This window comes from Protomyctophum bolini, assembly GCF_963924005.1.
Source record: "Protomyctophum bolini genome assembly, chromosome: 16".
NCBI classification, from domain to species: Eukaryota; Metazoa; Chordata; class Actinopteri; order Myctophiformes; family Myctophidae; genus Protomyctophum; species Protomyctophum bolini.
In genome coordinates, this window is record NC_137877.1 from 37,941,625 (window position 1) to 37,960,528 (window position 18,904).

At 42.9% G+C, this 18,904-nt stretch overlaps 1 protein-coding gene across 1 annotated transcript in view; it reads right to left on the reverse strand.

The window, feature by feature from the left end:
* adcy5 (adenylate cyclase 5) overlaps positions 1–18,904 on the reverse strand; it is a 109,425-nt gene that overhangs the window by 13,479 nt on the left and 77,042 nt on the right. The window contains exons 7-12 of the mRNA XM_080785004.1: positions 18,669–18,810; positions 16,310–16,447; positions 10,987–11,009; positions 7,042–7,186; positions 5,071–5,168; positions 3,027–3,117 (exon numbers count right to left, since the gene is read on the reverse strand). Of these exons, the coding sequence (XP_080641130.1) occupies positions 3,027–3,117; positions 5,071–5,168; positions 7,042–7,186; positions 10,987–11,009; positions 16,310–16,447; positions 18,669–18,810 (637 nt within the window). The remainder of the gene's footprint in view (positions 1–3,026; positions 3,118–5,070; positions 5,169–7,041; positions 7,187–10,986; positions 11,010–16,309; positions 16,448–18,668; positions 18,811–18,904) is intronic.

Here is an 18,904-nt window from a genome sequence, read left to right on the forward strand (position 1 = left end):
AAAACCAAGACATCGTTGTCGGATATAAAACCTTATATCTTCATATTTAACTTTTCACGTTTTTCTTTTTTTTATCAACGCCCTACTTCATGATACAAGAGTGTCACACAAAAGTATCGAAAATAGCAGATCTACAAGCTTACAATGTGTCACGATGCGACGTGTTAGGAGCTTGTAGCTCGGCTGTTTTTTACTACACATTTTGTTTTATTTAAATTATTAGAAAAAGGAATGGTTTTGGACATACAAGGTTCCCCCCGACATCCACCGATATGGAAATAATCCTATTTTAGAGGTCCCACGAACGGCATTGACCTCCACCAAGACGTAAAATATAAAATAACACAGCCTGAATGTCCATACATAATGTATAACGGTGACTCAACAGATAAAACACTCGAATAACAACGCTAATGTGGGGGGGAAGAGCTATGGCTGCCCGGGTACTTTTTTCTATCATCTCTTATTTCCCTCACGACCTATATCGTCAGAGCCAGTGGAAGGTTATCCCAAGGGCTGCCGTGGGCTTTTTATGGCCTCCGACGTCATCATCAGCCAACAGAGCTGTCTTCAAAGACCAATAGCAGAGATAAACAGCAGCTCCGAGTGAGGCAATTACTACTGTCTGTCAATGTGCCAGCTGTATACCGGCATACCTCGCCGTGTGCATTGATGCGAAAGACACACACACAGTCACACACACACACACAGTCACACACACACACACACACACACACACACACACACACACACACGCACTAGTGGTGGAATCAAAATAATCGATTCACTCAAATATCGCAATTTTTTTTAATCGATTTTAAAGTTTCGTATATATTTTTTAAGTTTTCTGGCTGCATTGAAGTGTATAATTCAACTTTTCATGGTTTATATCGTATATCTAACTATAAATGTGCCATGTCTCTGTCTGTGTGTGTGTGTCTGTGTGTGTGTGTGTGTACGGTTGTAATGCACGTAACTCGAGAACTGTTTGCCCCACCGACTGTGCAGTGCCCCGTATCAAGTCGGTCGGACCCACGGTTGTCCAGAACCACCACAAAAGGCTCTGGTCAGGCTCTCCCAGGCGTGGGCCTAATGAGGTCCTAAGTCCCCTCACCTGTGCAATTTCCAGCATCTGCCTCAGCCAGTTGATTGCCATGGCAACCCCACACCTGACAATTGATTACTTAACCAGTCCACTTTTCAAAGTCAGTCAGTTCGCCCTCTTCAGACACAGGCAGACACAGAGAACGGGTATTATTAGGTTCCCTTAAGTTGCATCGTTCTCAAGTAGGCCGGTGGACGACGGACACATACTGTACAGGTCTAAGTTCTATTAAAATGTTCTACTATAGAAATCGCAAAAAAAATTGCATCACAACAATCATTGAATCATTGAATAATTGCTATATAATTAAGAATCGCAAAATAAATCGAAACAGCATCCTAGGTTTCGAGACTGTATCAAATGGGGAGGTAAGTGAATTGTCCTACCCTTGCACGCACGCACGCACACAAACGCACACGCGCACAGAGAAGAAGAAAATCAAGAAAATCAATGGCAACCTCCCAGGTGTACAGCTGTAGTGCTGCTCATACACAACGCGCTGTCATGTTGTCAGGACAAAGCCGTGATAAACGAGGCCTTCTCAGACAAATAAAACAGCACTGCATCAGAGGCTTCTGACTCCTCCAGGTTAGAAGCTAATATCATCTATACACGAGTGGTTCTCAAACATTTTCATGTCAAGGACTCACACATTGACATTCATTTGGCTGTGAGCCTCCATCTATTTTCTGCCAGGGACTATAACAGAAGATGAGTTTACAATCTGTCCAGCTTTTTCTAAACATTTTTGATGCATTGTGAGTGACACGATGTGAACGTTGTGAGCCACGAAGCGCTTCATTTCAAAGACAAGCGTTGCACTTCTGTCCCAAACAGACAGTACAAAAAAGTAGGATATACTATGAAGTAACCAATTGAGTTATTTTTAAAAAATTGTGAAAATAGCTGCTCTAGTGCGATGCGATACATTTCTGTATGAGCTTGTAAATTGGCTATTTTCAGTATTTGTTTTTTAAATGTTTGAACATTTCTGAAAATGTTTTGATGTTTTGCAATACTTATTCATTAAAAAAAACGAAAATGCACTTTGTAATTTGTACATTATGAATTTTGAATAGCTTTTACTTTTGAATAGACTCCTTCGTTAGTAAAACCGAGTAAACTGAGAAATATTTGACCGGGAGTTTTTATTCTTTTTAACTCAATGACTGGAGTTGAGTACTTTATCAACCTGTTGCCCTACTTTTCGTCGTCCTAGTCAGCAGCATCCTTTTGGGGCGAGAAAGTTTCCAATATGAAATAATAATAATAATAATATAATAACTGGGAGAGTTCTAAACTTGCTTACCGATGGGAACAATATGAAACATCTCACTCTACATGCTTCTTCAATCCGTCCAATCACTGGCTTCTTTTATTAGTTAAAACCCATTTTGGGAGGGAACCCCTTTTGGTGTTTTAAAGCATTATGTTATACTTTAGCTGTGGAAAAATAGCAGACCTACAAGCTCATAGCGCGGTGCGCTATGAACTTGTATGTCTGCTATCTTTGAAAAATGTGCCTCAAATCTTTGAAGATACCGGTATATTATTACAGAGTGAACATTTGAACTCAAATCTTTGCTTCTGGGGAGGTCCCTGGAACAACATATTTTCAGATGGGGGTCTGCAGCCAAATACTAATAATTCTGGGGGTCCTTGACATGATAAAGGTTGAGCACCACTGACATAGAATCATAGGGTTTTTCAGAAAACTGTGAGGACTTAGAAGCCTTTTTTTGTAGAATCGTCCTCAGGTCTAAATGGGTTCAAAGACATAAATACCAACATGACTCTTCCTACTGGTCGTCCGTACTGTACGTCATGTTTGAGACGTTGACGATGCAGAATAGATACTGCAGAGTTCCTTATGATAGCGATACCAGCAACTCTAGTTTTGACCGGACAATAATATACTCACCCCAAAACAGGAGTAGACGGTGGAGATGAACATGACGATCATCAGGAGGACCAGACAGGTGACGAAGAAGCCTAGCATCATCATACTAGAGCTGGGAGCAGAAAGAGTGCATGTGTGAGAGTGTGTGTGTGTGTGTGTGTGTGTGTGTGTGTGTGTGTGTGTGTGTGTGTGTGTGCGCGTGCGTGCGTTATTGTGCATTGATTGAAATATGTATTAACAGTTTGCAGAATTACAGTACATTTCAAGGACAACTCGATTCAAAAACTGTTAACTGTGAGTGGACGACACCATAAAGCATTACACTTGTTTACAATAGTAGGTCCACCCTTTTCAATTCATCAAAACATTTAGAGACATACGAATATACACTTCTATATGGCCAAAAACAGGAAATCATCATAAAAAGGGGAGGAAAAAAACATATACAGTGAGGGGGGAAAAGGGTTGGGTGGGGGATTTTATGGGGGCCAGTTTCAAATTGCAGCCGTCCGTATAGGTGGTGCCCTTTGAGAGCAGTTTTGAAGGAGTCTTAATGACTGTTGGTAGGGCATTCCACATTTTGGTGGCATATGAATTTAGTCCCTTGTTTGTGCCGAATCTGGGTCGCACGTGGTTAGTTGAACTCCCTCTGGTGTTGTGGGTGTGGACTTCATTGACATTAAGGAAGTATTTAGACGGGTACATGGGTATCTGGGTGGTGTAGCGAATCTTGTGGACCAAGACCCATTGCAAGATGCTGTACTCTGTCTTCGACCCTAAGCCATTCCATTGCACCATTCTGACACAGTCAGAATGGGTTTTGGACGTATAGCTGCTTTGGGGACTCCTTATATGGTTATGGCTGAGTCATGGTGACACAAATCACTCAGCTCCATATATGGGCACAAAAGCGGGACAGACAGACAGACAGACAGACAGACAGACAGACAGACAGACACACAGACACACAGACACACAGACATGATCTGCTAGGTCTCATAGTAAGTGCTCATTGGGTTCGCAATGATGCGAGGGTTCATTTCGTTAATAAAATAATAAATTGTCTCGAAGGATATTCGTCTTCACAGTCTGTTCAAACACCCACATCAAAAACAACACATAGCACAAAACACCAAGACAATACAAAAACATGAGGTCCACACAGTACACAGAACCATCCTATCGGCGGGGCAGTTTGTTTAAAGGGACACTTCACCCTTTTTGCAAAAAGATATATGTTAATGACTTTTAGAAGCTTTAGAACACTTTCCTGGGGGTCTTTATGTGTGTAATATGTGGTTTTAGATATTTTAGATTGTAGCAGTGAGCCTGTTGTCTCTGATGTCATGGACACTGGGCTCACTTCCTTCCTGGACTACATGATTGTTGTCTCAGTAAGACAGCTCTCCCCCCTATCCACAAGGAGGAGCGCAGTGCACCAAAGAATTATGGGAATTGTAGTCCAGGAAGTTAAAGAGACCAGTGTCCATGACATCAGAGACAACAATACCCCCAGGAAAGTGATCTAAAGCTTCTAAACGTCATTAACTGCAATTGCAAAAAGGGTGAAGTGTCCCTTTAATGCCGCGATGGCGGAGGGGACAAAACCCCTTGTAAAATAATAGGTCTAAAGAGAATGGAGGTCAGTGTACAGAAGGTAAGGAAGCGTTTTGTTTTTTTTGTTTGTAAATCTCTCTCGGGAGTGAGCTGTAATCACGCTGGAATTGATTCGACGTGCTTTCATAGCTGCGGCATCCAGCTCGGTGCAAAGCAGCTTCATTAAAGCAGCAGTTTCATCTTTGTTCCCTTTAAAGCAGCAGTTTCATCTTTGTCCCCCCTTTAATGAGAACTGTCATCTACGGCATTGTTCTCTTTCTGCTCAGACTCACCGAGCCAGCCTTTTATGTCTTTCAAAACGATCGAATTTGACATTTAAACGCCACAATGCAAAAAAAAAGGCCCCTTATCGGGAGGGAGAGAATTGAATGGCCTTTTCACAAGACCATCTGTGGAAGTGAAAGTGGTCCAAGGTTGTTTGGGGGTGGGGGGGGGGGGGGTTACTTACTCGGGAAGGATGACGATCTGGATGAAGCAGATGAAGAGGAAGACGAGGGACGCACAGGCCACGTAGGCGCCGAACTTGGAGTCCACCTGCCTGGAGAACTGAAGGAGGTCGGTTGGAGGAGGAAGTCAAAGAAAGAACAAAGCAGCGTCAACAGGCAATAGAGCGTCGCAGTCCCGCCCCCTACCAGGGCCCCAGGAAATGATTCTCAGTTCATTTTCCTCATAGCCATTTCAAAAAGTATTTATTTAAAAGCATCGTACGAAGCCAACTCTGAGTTGTGACAAATCATGACAACAAACACAATTTCTCGGGACGAACACAATTAGAAAGAAGAACAAAACGCCAGGTTACAACACTTTTTTTCTTCTTTGTAATTATTCGTTTGGTCCAAAATATTGTGTTTGTTGTCATGATTTGTCACGACTCGAGTTGGCTTCGTGCAACGCTTGAAAGGGGGCGGGACTGTGCGTGCTTTTAAAAAATATATATATACACTAGTACAAACGTACAATATTTGCCTTTGAAATGTAGTGGAGTTGAAAGTAAAGTATCCAAAAATACAAATACTCCACAGATACAGAAAAACGTATTGTGTGTAGTACTCAAGTACAGTAAATGGTTACTGTCAAACACTGGTTTATTTGCCTCACGCACGCACGCACGGTCACACAGTCACACAGTCACACAGTCACACACACACAGTCACACACACACACACACACACGCACACACACACACACACACACACACCATTGTTTTGCCATTCTCCCCAAAACGTTAGCACTGACGTTCCAGTCTAACCTTTCTCCTCTCTTGCAGGTGGAGTTTTGGCACCTGCCAGAGCTGTAATCTCCCCGCCATTCAAACCTCTCTCTATTCTCACTTTCTTCCGTCTTCCTTTTCAACTGTGCTTTAATTGAAAGACCGCCCCCCTCACAACACACTTCAAAGGACAGTAATTGGACACAGCTGGATTTTGAAGAGTGGAGTGCTGTGAGAAAGATTGCTTGTTGTGGCCAACTACACGGTGTGATATTGGCAATGTGCGTGTATTTGTTTGCTCACGCATGTGTGTGTCAGTGGCGTACCTACAATTATACAACAGATCGTTTCGAGGAAGCAATCTGATTGGTTGAAACAGCCTTCTAGCCGTTGTTCAAACGAGCACCACTCCACAACTAATCAAAACAAAGAATTCAGCTGCTCTGTTCTCCCAGAGCGCAGCAAACTCGGTGGCTTTAGGCTAGCTAGTTTCTTGGGACATCTGTGGTCGTAGTGACTACATCTGTCATTAAAACAATATGTTTTTTCTTAGTTTTAAGGGTAACTGTTGTATAATTGCAATATTACACGAGAGGGGGTGGTTTAACGTCATTAATGCACGCCTGCGATGCTGCAGGAACGAGCCCGCAGGGCGAGTTCCGAAAGCAACGCAGAATATTACACCCCCTCTCGTGTAATATTGCTTAATGAGGCGAGGACAGGCGGCCACCTGTCCAAATCCCTTTATGCCCATGGCCAAAATCCATACACTGAGAAAAATCAGCCCAGTCTGAAGTGAGTGGTGCAACAGTGCCCCCTGTTGGTACTCTAAACATAGGGACACGTACTCTAAACATAGTATAGGGACATTGCTAGAGGACAAACACCAGACCTGAGAACTATTATTGGGCAACTGATTGGACGTTGTGCGTAGAGCGCGACCCTCAATCACTCATTGGAATGCAAATGCGTGCCTTTCAGCCTTTGTAGCGTACTCGTCTGGCAGGTATCTCTTTGAGCGCTTTTGATTGTGCGCGGGGGACGACGACAACACACCTTGCCTCCCCAACATGTAATTCCTGGAAACGCCTCTGGTGTGTGTGTGTTACAGTACATGGGCGTTTTCCATCTGTGTCAATGTGTGTGTGCGCGCCTGTGTGTAGTACCGCCTGTGTGTACTTACTTTCCACCACCAGCACGCGTCCATACCTTTTTCTCCAGGTCAGGCTCGCGAAAGGTCAGCAGGAACTTCTTGACGTGCTCCGAGCGCAGCCGGTCGATGCTGCGCGCGTCGATGGCTCGGCCGAGGAACTCGTCCACCTCGTCCTCGGGGTTGAGGTTTTCTTGCGTGTTTCTGAAAATGAAATGTTTAGATAACACAACAAGACGAGACCAGCCGTCGTTCGCCTCTCAGGGGATGCTGAGTGTATGTATATGCTAGCAGCTCTACTGCTTTGCTCTCATTGTTGTCTGTCTGCAACAGGCCGAACGCATAATGGGGGAAGAGTATGTTTTGCACTCCGTCCGACGTCCGTCCGTCTGTCTCGTCTGTACAGCTTTGATTGATTGATTTTGGTGGCATAGGAGCGGAATTAATTTAGTCCCTTATTTGTGCCGAATCTGGGTTGCACATGGTTTGTTGAACTCCCTCTGGTGTTGTGGGTGTTATGCCAAACTGTGCACACATACTCCCTGGATACGAACGACGAACCTCTTTCCAGAACGGCCTGTTACGGCACCACCATGATGAGGCCGATTATATTGCTTGTATTTCATCCATACATCACGCGAATCGGTACACGCTATCTCTACAGTCATGTACAGTGGCGTGCAAAGACATTTAGAGGGGCAGGTGCTCAAGTGAAAAAAAAGGGCACCTTGTGCAAGTGCGTGGAACCGGCCGGTTGCCTTAATTAATAGAGTGAGATTTATCGATTTTGGGGCCTAAATAATATATTAGAAGCTTTTTATCAATAATTGATCAATGGCACCATGGTCCACATACTGTACAGTGTACACTGTACAAAAAAAAAAGGTTTTCCTTTTTTGGACATTGCTGTCCAGAGGGAAAAGGGCAGCCACTAGTGTCTATCTGTGCACGCCACTGGTCATGTGATCAACACACTGAACACAGATCTGTCCCATTTCACATAATTCGGTTTGGTACCCAGATAGCAAAAGATGTTAATTCAATGTTGAATTATGGTCAAAATGGTTGATTTTTGGTTAAGGTTGACGATTGATGGTGGATCAACCATCAACCGATCATCCAATTGATGCCAATTAACCAATGTTGAAAAGATGTCATTGAATCAATGTTGTTTTGCGGTCGAATTTTAATGATTGAAATGCCAACATCGAAGCAATGTTGAATCAACGTATGCCGTTTGTCACCCCAAACCCCCCCTCCGCCCGCCCCCGTCCCCTACTCCCTCTACTCCCCCCACCCCACCAGCGCCCCCCCCCCCGCCCGGCCCCACCCCCCCTCTCTGAACTCTGGGTCAGAGCATTTTATCATTGGGCGAGGGGCATCTCACGTTCTGAATTAAGCACCATATGTTGATGACATTTTTCTGTACATTTTCTTACTTGTCTGTAAATCTTCTTACTTGCGGTTTGTACATAATGTGCAGTCACAAAACATCTACAAGTCACTATACAAGGAGTGGAGCGGTCCAAATGTCCCCCCCTACTTAAACGAGCTCTAGTGGTATGTTCCAACCACACTCCGTTTCCGCTCTGGTTACTGGCTGGCTTTCGTCTGTCCCCCGGATTCTACTTTGAGCGCTTTTGCAGTAAGTTTGGCGATATTACTTTTATATTAACTGTGTTTAGTCTTTAGTGACACTGACATAACTGCATTGTCTTGTGCATATGCTGCAGCTTGATAGGTGAATATGTGATGTAACATAACGGCCGGGCTACACAAAACGCGCGAGAAATGCCTGGTGTAGCCGGCCGTAACATTAAGATAAATTAATATCTGTTGGCGTGTCCTTATTAATTTAACTCGGGAGTGTGTACAAGTGGAACCGTACGGTTCCTGTGTCTGTTCTCAGACCTATAACCAGTACATTATTTAATATTTCGATGTGTTTTGAAACTTTTGAAACGTTTTTATCTTATAACCGGCGTTGCGCCAAAACGAACAGACCAATCGCGTGCTTTTGTATTGAATGACGTTGTGTTTTATAGAGAAGTCTCAGTCAGACTGCATTCGTCCTGTTGTTATAGTTAGACGTTTGGTTATGCTGGTATTTTATAATTAACAATACTATTAAATTATAATAATGAACAAGCTTGATGTTGATCCAAATGTACAATTATGCAATGTTTCAGCTTGTTTCACATTGGAATGCAGCACATTAATCAGTTAATCAGGACCCCCCCCCCTTTTTTCTTCTTCTTCCAGAATCACAACAGTTTCAAGACTAGCAGCATTGAAGAAGACTTTCAAGGACACAACGTTACAAGACTGCATGTTTGGTAAGCTTCCTCCCTGCAAACTACTTCATAGATTATGTTTAGGGAGTGGCATGACTGAGGCACGAAATGAAACACTTGATCTTAAAAAATATATATGTTGGAATGAAGTGATGGTGACAGTGCAAGCTATTAGAAATAAACAAAGGACAATTGGTGAGCTTTAGAGTTGCATGGATACACATTGTATTGCCTAGATGGAGCCAGCTAGGCGTTTGCTCCTCTTTCCAGTTCAGTCTAACTGGATGCTGACTGTAGCTTTTGTTACTGTAGGCCTGCAGAGTGATTAAAAAAAAAACACACACACACGTGAAGTGCGGGGCACTCTTATCAATCCGGCCAACACTCAAATTTGTCCATTCACTGTCGGTGGGAATGCAATGTTTGTGTGGGACAGTTTGTGCACACACCAAAAGCTGGACAGGAGGGTGCAGGATTATAAGAAATTGTATGGGATAGACTCTTATCTTCCTCACTCTTATTTTTGTGTCTTTCAGCTGCTGCTCGGCAGTTTGACTCCAAACTGACCAACCAGGACTACAGTGAAACGGTGAAGAAGTGGCTTCGTTATGCGCCAGACAGGGAGGGCGGCATCCTAAGGAACCCAAGTGACCCAAACCAAGCGACCCAAAGTCACACTTAGGGTTCCCCACACACGGTTTCCCATACAGTACAACCCAGTACAAGTTCATGGACACTGTTCTTCCATGCCAATAGACTGTTGTTTTGTCAGTCAAATATGTTTACAGTTTTGTGTCGCTGTTATATGACAACCAAATGGACCCTGATTTGCAAAGTCCTTCATGAGGGAAGATCTTTATGTCCTATATCAACCATGGTTATTATTTATTTTTGTTTAAAAAAAATCTTTGTCAAACATGTCTGTGGAATTTATAACTGTGGTAAAACACAATTGCTGGCTGTCGATTTTCCTTAATAAAACGTAATTGATTAATATTAATACCATGTTGTCATCTCTAAGTTTGTTTTCACACAAACAACCTACCCATCGTCTGCCAACAATGTTGGTCATATTGTTGTAATGCTATGATGTGTAGATCTATATCAGCAGAAAGTTATTGGTGAAAAACTAACCTTTTCTAATGCGTAGACATTTTTATTATTTTTAATGTAAAATGTACATGAATCAATATTGATTCCTTCACGTTGATTCAATATAATATCAACCCAAATCTACATGTAGATCATGGTTGAATCAATGTTGATTCCTAACATTGATTCAATATAAAATCAACCCAAATGTGCATGTAGATTACCATTTAGATTATGGTTGAATCAATGTTGATTCCTAACATTGATTCAATATAAAATCAACCCAAATGTGCATGTAGATTACCATTTAGATGATGGTTGAATCAACATTGATATAGTGTCAGTTATGGTTGAAAACCTAATGTTGTTTCAACATGTAACTCTCTTTGCACTTTTTATATAATTTCAACGTCCGGTTTCAATGTGGATTCAATATTTCTGCCTAACCACATTTCAACGTTGATTCACCCATATTTTGCTATCTGGGTAATGACATGCCCAAAACGGAAAATGGTTGAAAATGGTTGAAACAAGCAGCCCACAGCGGCACACAGGGGGGGGAAAAGACACAAGATTGGGTGCGGGAGGGAGGGAGGGTACATGAGCATCTATACTCACTTATCCTTGGGGTCTTCGAATCCCTAGAAGACAGTAAAGAAGATGAAATGAAAAAAAGAGGGACTATTAAGAGTGTGAAAAGACATTATCTATACAGGACTCAAGTATAATCTGACAGGAATACATGCAGCCCCCCCCCCCCCCCCCCCCCCGACTGGCTCACACAAAGGCCCACTTTATCCGGGGGAACATGTCCCGGAAGGATAAAGTTCAAATTCATTTGAAGAAATCCCCAATAAAAAGAGGAAATTAAATCTGTTCAGACGACGGCATATGCTTACAGAGAGGAAGAGAATGCAGGTCAACGTGGTGATTGCACCAGTGGCGGAAAATACTTTACTGTTATAAATATATGATGAGAAACCCTGATTGTTCAAAATTGCGTATTTGTGGGGATAGAAGACACATAGGGGAGTGCAAACATTATCATTTTTAAGTTGAATGTCATGTCGTATAGGACCTTTAATGACAGATGTATAGCCACCAGTCGGCTCCGCTTGGGAGACTCGATCAGCACAGCTGCACTTTTATGTTTTGATAGGTGTTCCATATCATGCTGGAGTCGTTTGAGCTAGGTGGCTATACTTCAACCAATCAGAATGCTTCCTCGACATGACCTTGTTGTATAATAGGGTTTAAGTGGTTAAGAATCTTGATCCTTAACAAGATCGTCATTTGTGTGAAACTGCAGGAGAGGATCGGCAACACCCCTACAGTTACCCTCACATTGTAACTGTAAGCTCAGCATGGCTTGAAGCAAAGAAAAACAACAACGACTAATAACCCACCATCAAGTAGCCTAAGTAGTAAGTACTGTACTGCAAGTCATGATTATTTGATTTATTTCCTTGGTAAGCCCTCTCACTTAACAGAGCGAGCAAGGGAAAGAAGTGCACTTCAATAGAAAGGGAAGTGCTGTTATGAATATTTCAAAGTCAAGACAATGAGATGAAAGTTACAGTAGTTTGAGATGAAAGTTGGTAATTAGACTCACTCAACCCCACTCCCTCATTCCTCATCACGATTCACAACACTAAATAGAAAAAGAATTATGGCAGTGGTGACACAGGTTAATTATACCAGCGAGGCTGGCTCTAAATGTGTGCCACCACTGCCCTCTTGTGGATACACACAACAATACAAGGTCGATAGTTGGGTAGCTCAGTGATTCCCAACCTGTGTGCACTTGGCACTTTAGTGTGCCTTCTGAAATGCCCAAGTGTGCCGGCATAGAAATGGGATGAATGTAACACCTCCCCCCACTAACAATAGCTGGGCTGCATTCCATTGACAACTCGTCCATCACGGACACACAGACAATCAGCCTGTCCATTTAGTGAAGCTACCCTCGGCCGTAGGAATGCTAATTTATGGCTTTGAATGGATGCCATCGCATCACCCCTACTCGCCTTGCAGATACTGTATTAAAAAACACTGCTTTAATAATAATAATAATAATAATAGCTCAGATTTATATAGCGCTTTTCTAAATACTTTATGCTACCCGCTGGCCGGTAGCCTACTATGGGCTCTTTAAAACAATTTGAACCCTCTAGTATTGAACTAAATACTCTATGTATTTGACAGGGATCGGATCTGTACTGGGTCAGATTTCGCGAGAGGGGGGGGGGGGGGGTCCCTGGCACAAATTAAAAAATGTATTTATCCGTGGACAAATGTATATTAGTTTAGCGTTCCTTGACAAGAAAATGTTTGAGAACCACTGGTTTAAGCACTATACATGTTACGTAGAACACACATAGCTCAACACCTCATAGTGTCATTCACACTGCTGCTGCTGCTCTGTCTGTCTGTCTGTCTCTGGATACAGAGACGAGGACTACAGTAAGAATCGACGCCCCTCTTCCCTATCTGCCGTGCATGTGTGTATGTATGCACAGCAACGCGCGCACACACACTTACACACATGCACGCACGCACGCGCACTAAAAGAAACATTCTCCCGCATGCCCTTCGCCCGTCTTTCTACGCTCTCGCGCCAATCACTGCCGCTTACTTTATTATCTTTACTGGGTGCTGGGTGATTTATGAGCAATGTGGAAGGAGAGGCGAAGAGACAGTAAGAGAGCGACGTGCACAGACAGACAGAAAAGAGAGAGAGAGAGAGAGAGAGAGAGAGAGAGAGAGAGTGAGGGAGGACAGGATGGGCCAGAGGGGGAAAGTAAAACGAACGTTACATTTACAGTACGTTCCAGGTCGACACCATCTCAGCAACCATATTTATACTTAAGTGTTGCTCACCGACCGAACAAACCCCCAAAACTGCCATTTAATTTTTTTGTTGTTTAAATTACATACATTTACTATCCGTTCACATCCGACAACACAGAGTCTGCCCCCCCCGGGGCTCAGAACTCTTATAGAAAGTCCCGCTCAGAAAGTCAAATAGTGAAACCGTCATGTATCATAATGTAATAATGCTCCGTCGATGTCTTGCGGTGGAAGGAACAGATCTAAATGCTAACGACGCCTGTCACAAGAATCTGTTATACTTTGGGCCACGGCGACAATGTCACAGCGCAGAAGGATAAATCAGGCGTCATCATGCAGCCACTCCATTCTCTGCATACTCGTCTTGTTGTTAATTCAGCACTCGACGTGCTCAGCGGGGTGCGAGAACATGTCTGACAGCTCATAATCATCATTCACCGCACCACAGGCGCGCACGCGCACACACGCACGCACACGCACGCACGCACGCGCACACGCACACGCACACACACACACACACACACACACACACACACATCTTGCTGCCACATTCAACTGTGTTGCAACAAGTGTCAATTTTTAAGTTAAATTCACACACTGCAAGTTTGATTTTGAATCAACCAGTAAGCCACTCTCAACTCTGCGTGCCAATAAAAAAGAATTGATCAATTTAGAATTTTATTTTTGAAAAGCTTGTCGACCAGCTACTTTTTTTTAAATATTGTTTGTGGATAAATGTTCCAGTTATGAAGTGGTTACAACTTTAAAAAAAAGCTCTGGCCTGCTGTGCTGTCGATGAAATAAGAGTTGTTGCATGGATATTATTACACAGAAATAGAGTTGCAGCCAGGGTCAACTAATGTAAGTCTATTACTTTGTGACCAAACACTATATATATATATATACATAATAAAGGCATATAATAAAGCCGAGACAGCGAGGGAGAGAGAAAGAGTGTGAGAGAAAGAATGGGAGAGTGGGCCGACAACCAAAGATAACAAGCAAAAGATTAGTTCGTGCGTGCGTGCGTGCGTGTGTGCATGCTGCCCTGCGTGCGTGCGTGCACACACGCGCATCTCTGCTCATGAGTCAGATGGGGCTTTGTGGGTGGCCAGAGTGGGAGATGTAAATAAAGCAAAATAGCCACATCACATTAACACCAAGCCAACCCCTCTGTCCTTATAAACTCCTTGTTCTAGTCCTAAAGCGAACCCCCTTGGGGAGTTTGAAACAGTATTTTTTTTCTTCTTCTTCTTCTACCCACCCTGCTTAAGAGTGTGAATGGAGTGACAGCTTGTTTTGGTTCAACATGGCTGCTCATGTTTACCGTCACCTCTCTGACTGGCCCTCAAAGCCACTCCCAGCATTGCGTGTGCATGTATGTACTTACACACACACACACACACACACACACACACACACACACACACACACACACACACACACACACACACACACACACACACACACACACACACACACACAAGGGTCTTCTAGGTGTTAAAAATACATGTCAGTGTGCTGGGTGGGAATCACTGAGCAGTTTCAAACGCTGACCTTTTTCCCCATTATCATCGTGTCATCTATAGTCGCTTTTAATACAGATATTATGCTTGTTACGTTCTGCAAATGCGGGAATGCCTTCTTGAACTCTTAACTTGTTTTCAAGCAGATAAAGGGTTCATTGAGGAGATTCCAAATGGACCCTTTTAAAGGTCTGTAACCTTGACAGTTAATGGCGGTTCTTGAAATTGAAAATCACAGATCAAAGACTTGGGGCTCTATTTTGCACATTATGGGCTCAATTTCCATCACCGCTATAAACCCCTTATCCCTACATTTCTTTGCCTTTTTTTTTTACTATATTTCGACACATTTTTGAATAGTTAAAATGGCCATTCTGCAAGCTCACAACGTGTCAATGTAGTTTAGGGATAAGGGGTTTATCGGTGACGAAAATGGCGCCCCTTATCTCCAGGTCTTAATCGGTAATTATGTAATAATGGCACGGTTGGCACCACCTTATGCGCAAACAATATTTGCGTGGCCCATGCTGAACGCAAACCTGCCACTCAAAGTGTCTCGCAATGCCAGCATATTTAGTGCCTGGGTGACTGTTTTTTAATGTTAATTTACCGCTATGTGGTATGCTATTTTCTATCTAGTGTGTAATACAGAGCTAGAGAGATGGGGAGAGCCCTTTTAGTGAACAAACTCTACAGCAAATATTGGAATATCGGAATACACAATAGAGCTACAGTATAACACTTATTTTGACAAAATTAATTAAAATCACTTCTGCACTCTGTGCAATGAAAATTAACTCACACTCATCATCTTGTTAAAAGTTCAGAGCAGAGAAGAAGAGGTCTTGTTGTTTGGCTGAACGTGAAGCTATACGCCAACCCCCTGGCTCTGCTGAGGCCCACCGAGGCCTATACGAGCTATCCGATCAGTGTTTTGATTAGCGGGAGCTTGAATTCATGTTTAATTAGGCTCTGATCATGCCTATACTTCATCTCATTATGAGCCATAATGTCAATAAAGATGGCCTGCAAGGCGTGCAATTAAACCTCGGGCTTAACCGTCTGTGGCGTCCAAACGGTTAACGAGGACTCAAGTCAATTATAATTACGAGGATGTAGGGTGAAAAGGTGGTCCTTTATCGTCCCAGGTTCTTACCAGTGTTTTGTTTGGCAGCAAATTTCTATTTTAGTTTAGTCATAGTCTTTGGAATAAAACTTCATTTAGTTTTATTCATATTTTAGTCGACTAAATCTACAGTTTATTTTTGTCGGCTAAAATGTATTTCGACAGGCCTTGATGCCGTCGTAATGGCTGATTTGACACTTGCTGAAAACAGCAGATCTACAAGCTCACAACGTGTCGCGCTGCAACACGTTGTGAGCTCGTAGATCTGCTACTTTCAGCATGCAACCAAGTGTAAAATGACTTATACTGGACCTCTTCTCCACTAGTCCCTTCCGAACAATTTAGTCTAGTTCTTATCTGTTGACGGAAAAAAAAGGTAGTCGACGAACATTTTTCGTCATAGTTTTAAAGTCGACACAAAATCAACACAGGTTCTTACCATCCTCTTCATCTCCTTGGAGACCTGGTTGCCCCCCAGGTGGTTATAGAAGGGTCTATCGGTCCAGTGGCCTGTGTTGTGGGAGACAGAGTTGGCCCTCTGACGGTTCATTTTGGCTATCATGGCCTTCTCTTCTTTCTGTGGTGAACAATGTGGGGTGTTAGCATGTTTTCCATTTCATTGAAAAGGTTACATAATACAGTATGACTTATTAATATCACTCAGACAAAATATAGCTGAAATACTATAATAGAAATAAGGATCTATATGCTGGAATGCCGTTACATTTCCTGTCCTTCTCCCTTATCTGCAATGTGATTCTACGTGAAAAAGTTGAAGACAATTTATTATTTTAAGCATGAGTTTTATTGTTGCTGTTTGGGGTTCAATCTGACCTAATTGAGAGTGACAGGAAAAATAAATCAAATCTGCGTTAGGTATTAGTGTAGGACATGTCAGTCTCTATCTTCAGTCAGTCTGTGTCTCGAGCTACTATGACCATGCCATACACAATGCAGCCCCGAAAAAGCAGTTTTGGACATACTGTAGAACTGTACAAAGTCTCAACCCCGACAGCGATGATACAGTATGCTATCTTGCAGCCGTGGCTTGTGATAGTGCTGGAGAACACAGATATATCTGATACAAGCATGTGTGGCCATAAATAAACCCGAGCCCGTGCGGTGGAACACCCAATAAATTCACTGCTCGCCGACACACGGTCCGCGCGGGGAAGGAATTCCCACAGTTTATAAATAAGGATATATGGGCCTGTTCTCGTCATGAAATATGGCTCTGTCATTAATGGCACGCTGGCGGTTGGACTTTATGTTACCGATAAAACACTGTATGATGGTTCGTATCAAAGTATAACAGGCGCAACATTAGCTTATTGATTTCTTGCCTCAAAGCCACAGCCACTCACCTACTACTAGCCCAAGAAGCATTGCCGAAGATAAGAAAATAATATACATTGACATGCACAGCAAATCTATATACTGCTGGCTTCAGCCCAGCATACTTAGTTTAGACTAGTCATTGGTTAGACATTGCTTGGACAGGTTGGTGAAGGGTGCGTTAAAACGACCGGATTAAGGTTGGTGAGGGGTGCGTTAAGGGTTGGGAGAGAGTTAAGGTTTAGGTGTGCTCCCCCGTGAGAGGTTATAGGGTTAGGTGTGAGTGGGTGGGTGCGTGCGTGTGTGTGTGCGACGTGCGTGTGCGAGGGTGCGATAGCCAATCGCTACAAGGGTGAGGGTTTGAGATAGGTTGTAGGACTAATGACTGGTCTAACCAAAGACTAGTCTGAACTAAGTATTTAGACAGTAGTGGAAAGCAACTTAATAAATTTACTTGAGTACTGTACCTATCTCAATTTTGAGATATTTTACTTGAGTATTGTGAGCTTGCAGATGGGCGCTTTTACATTTTTTATAAAAGGTTGAATGTATAGATTTTGAGCTCTGGGTTCCATAATTTAGGTTTAGTACGACCTGAACAGGGCCCAGATTAGGTTCCGAAAACCTGAAATCTGAAACCGAGCCCTATAGAGTATGGAAAGGAAATACTTATACGGCATGATACGGTTCTTAGTTTTTGTAGTAAAAAAGAGAGTGGCACAGGAGGTGTCAGAAGTGCGAGTGCATGCAGGTATGTTCATACCAGGAGTAGTAATAGACCATCTTTTGCCATGGAAAGATCAGATTGAATCAGTGTGTAAGAAAACAAAGCAAATTCTTCTTTTGTTCTTCCACTTCTGTTATTATGAGTGTTCTTCCAGTACGTTAGTACCACCTGGTATGGATGTTTGTCTGTATAGTCACAACTGCTGCAACAACTGAACATTTGTTCAAAGATTGTTGGACAACCACTTCAGAGACTCTATACATCCACGTATGATAACGGCATCCTAAGGTTAGCAAGGAATATCACCTCTAATACTAGCCATATTTTGCATGCGAGAGCATAGTTTGCTGCCTTCAGGAAGGAGATATGGTATTACTGCAGCATACAATAAGGTCAGACTGAAGAGGTCTTTTGTCCATGACTTTGAGGCTCAATCAGGCCTTTGGCCAGGACTAACCTCATGAGCTGTGGACATTTCTCTTGCCTATATTATGCGTTTCTATGCATGTAATTGAATTTTCCTTTCCGTTTTGTGTTATGTCAAATGTTTGTATACGTGTTGCATACAAGGCCACGGGGGTAGCAAGATACATTTCAGTTGCGAACTGACAATAGTTGCAAACGGACACACAGTACCATATGATACAGTATATATATATATATATATATATATATATCTATATATATATATATATATATATCTATATATCTAAGAGACAAATGGAGGGCTGCATACTCGTTTCTGGCTGCAGCCCACGATGAGGAAGGTCTCTATGTTGTGCTTCTTCAGGTAGCCGTCCCTCTCTCCGCCCTCGCCAGGCTCCACGTCATAGTCCCCGTTCAGATAATTCAGAGTGGCCTTGGTGATGTGGATACGCCTGGTCGCACGCACGCGCACGCACGCACGCACACACACACACACACACACACACACACACACACACACACACACACACACACACACACACACAC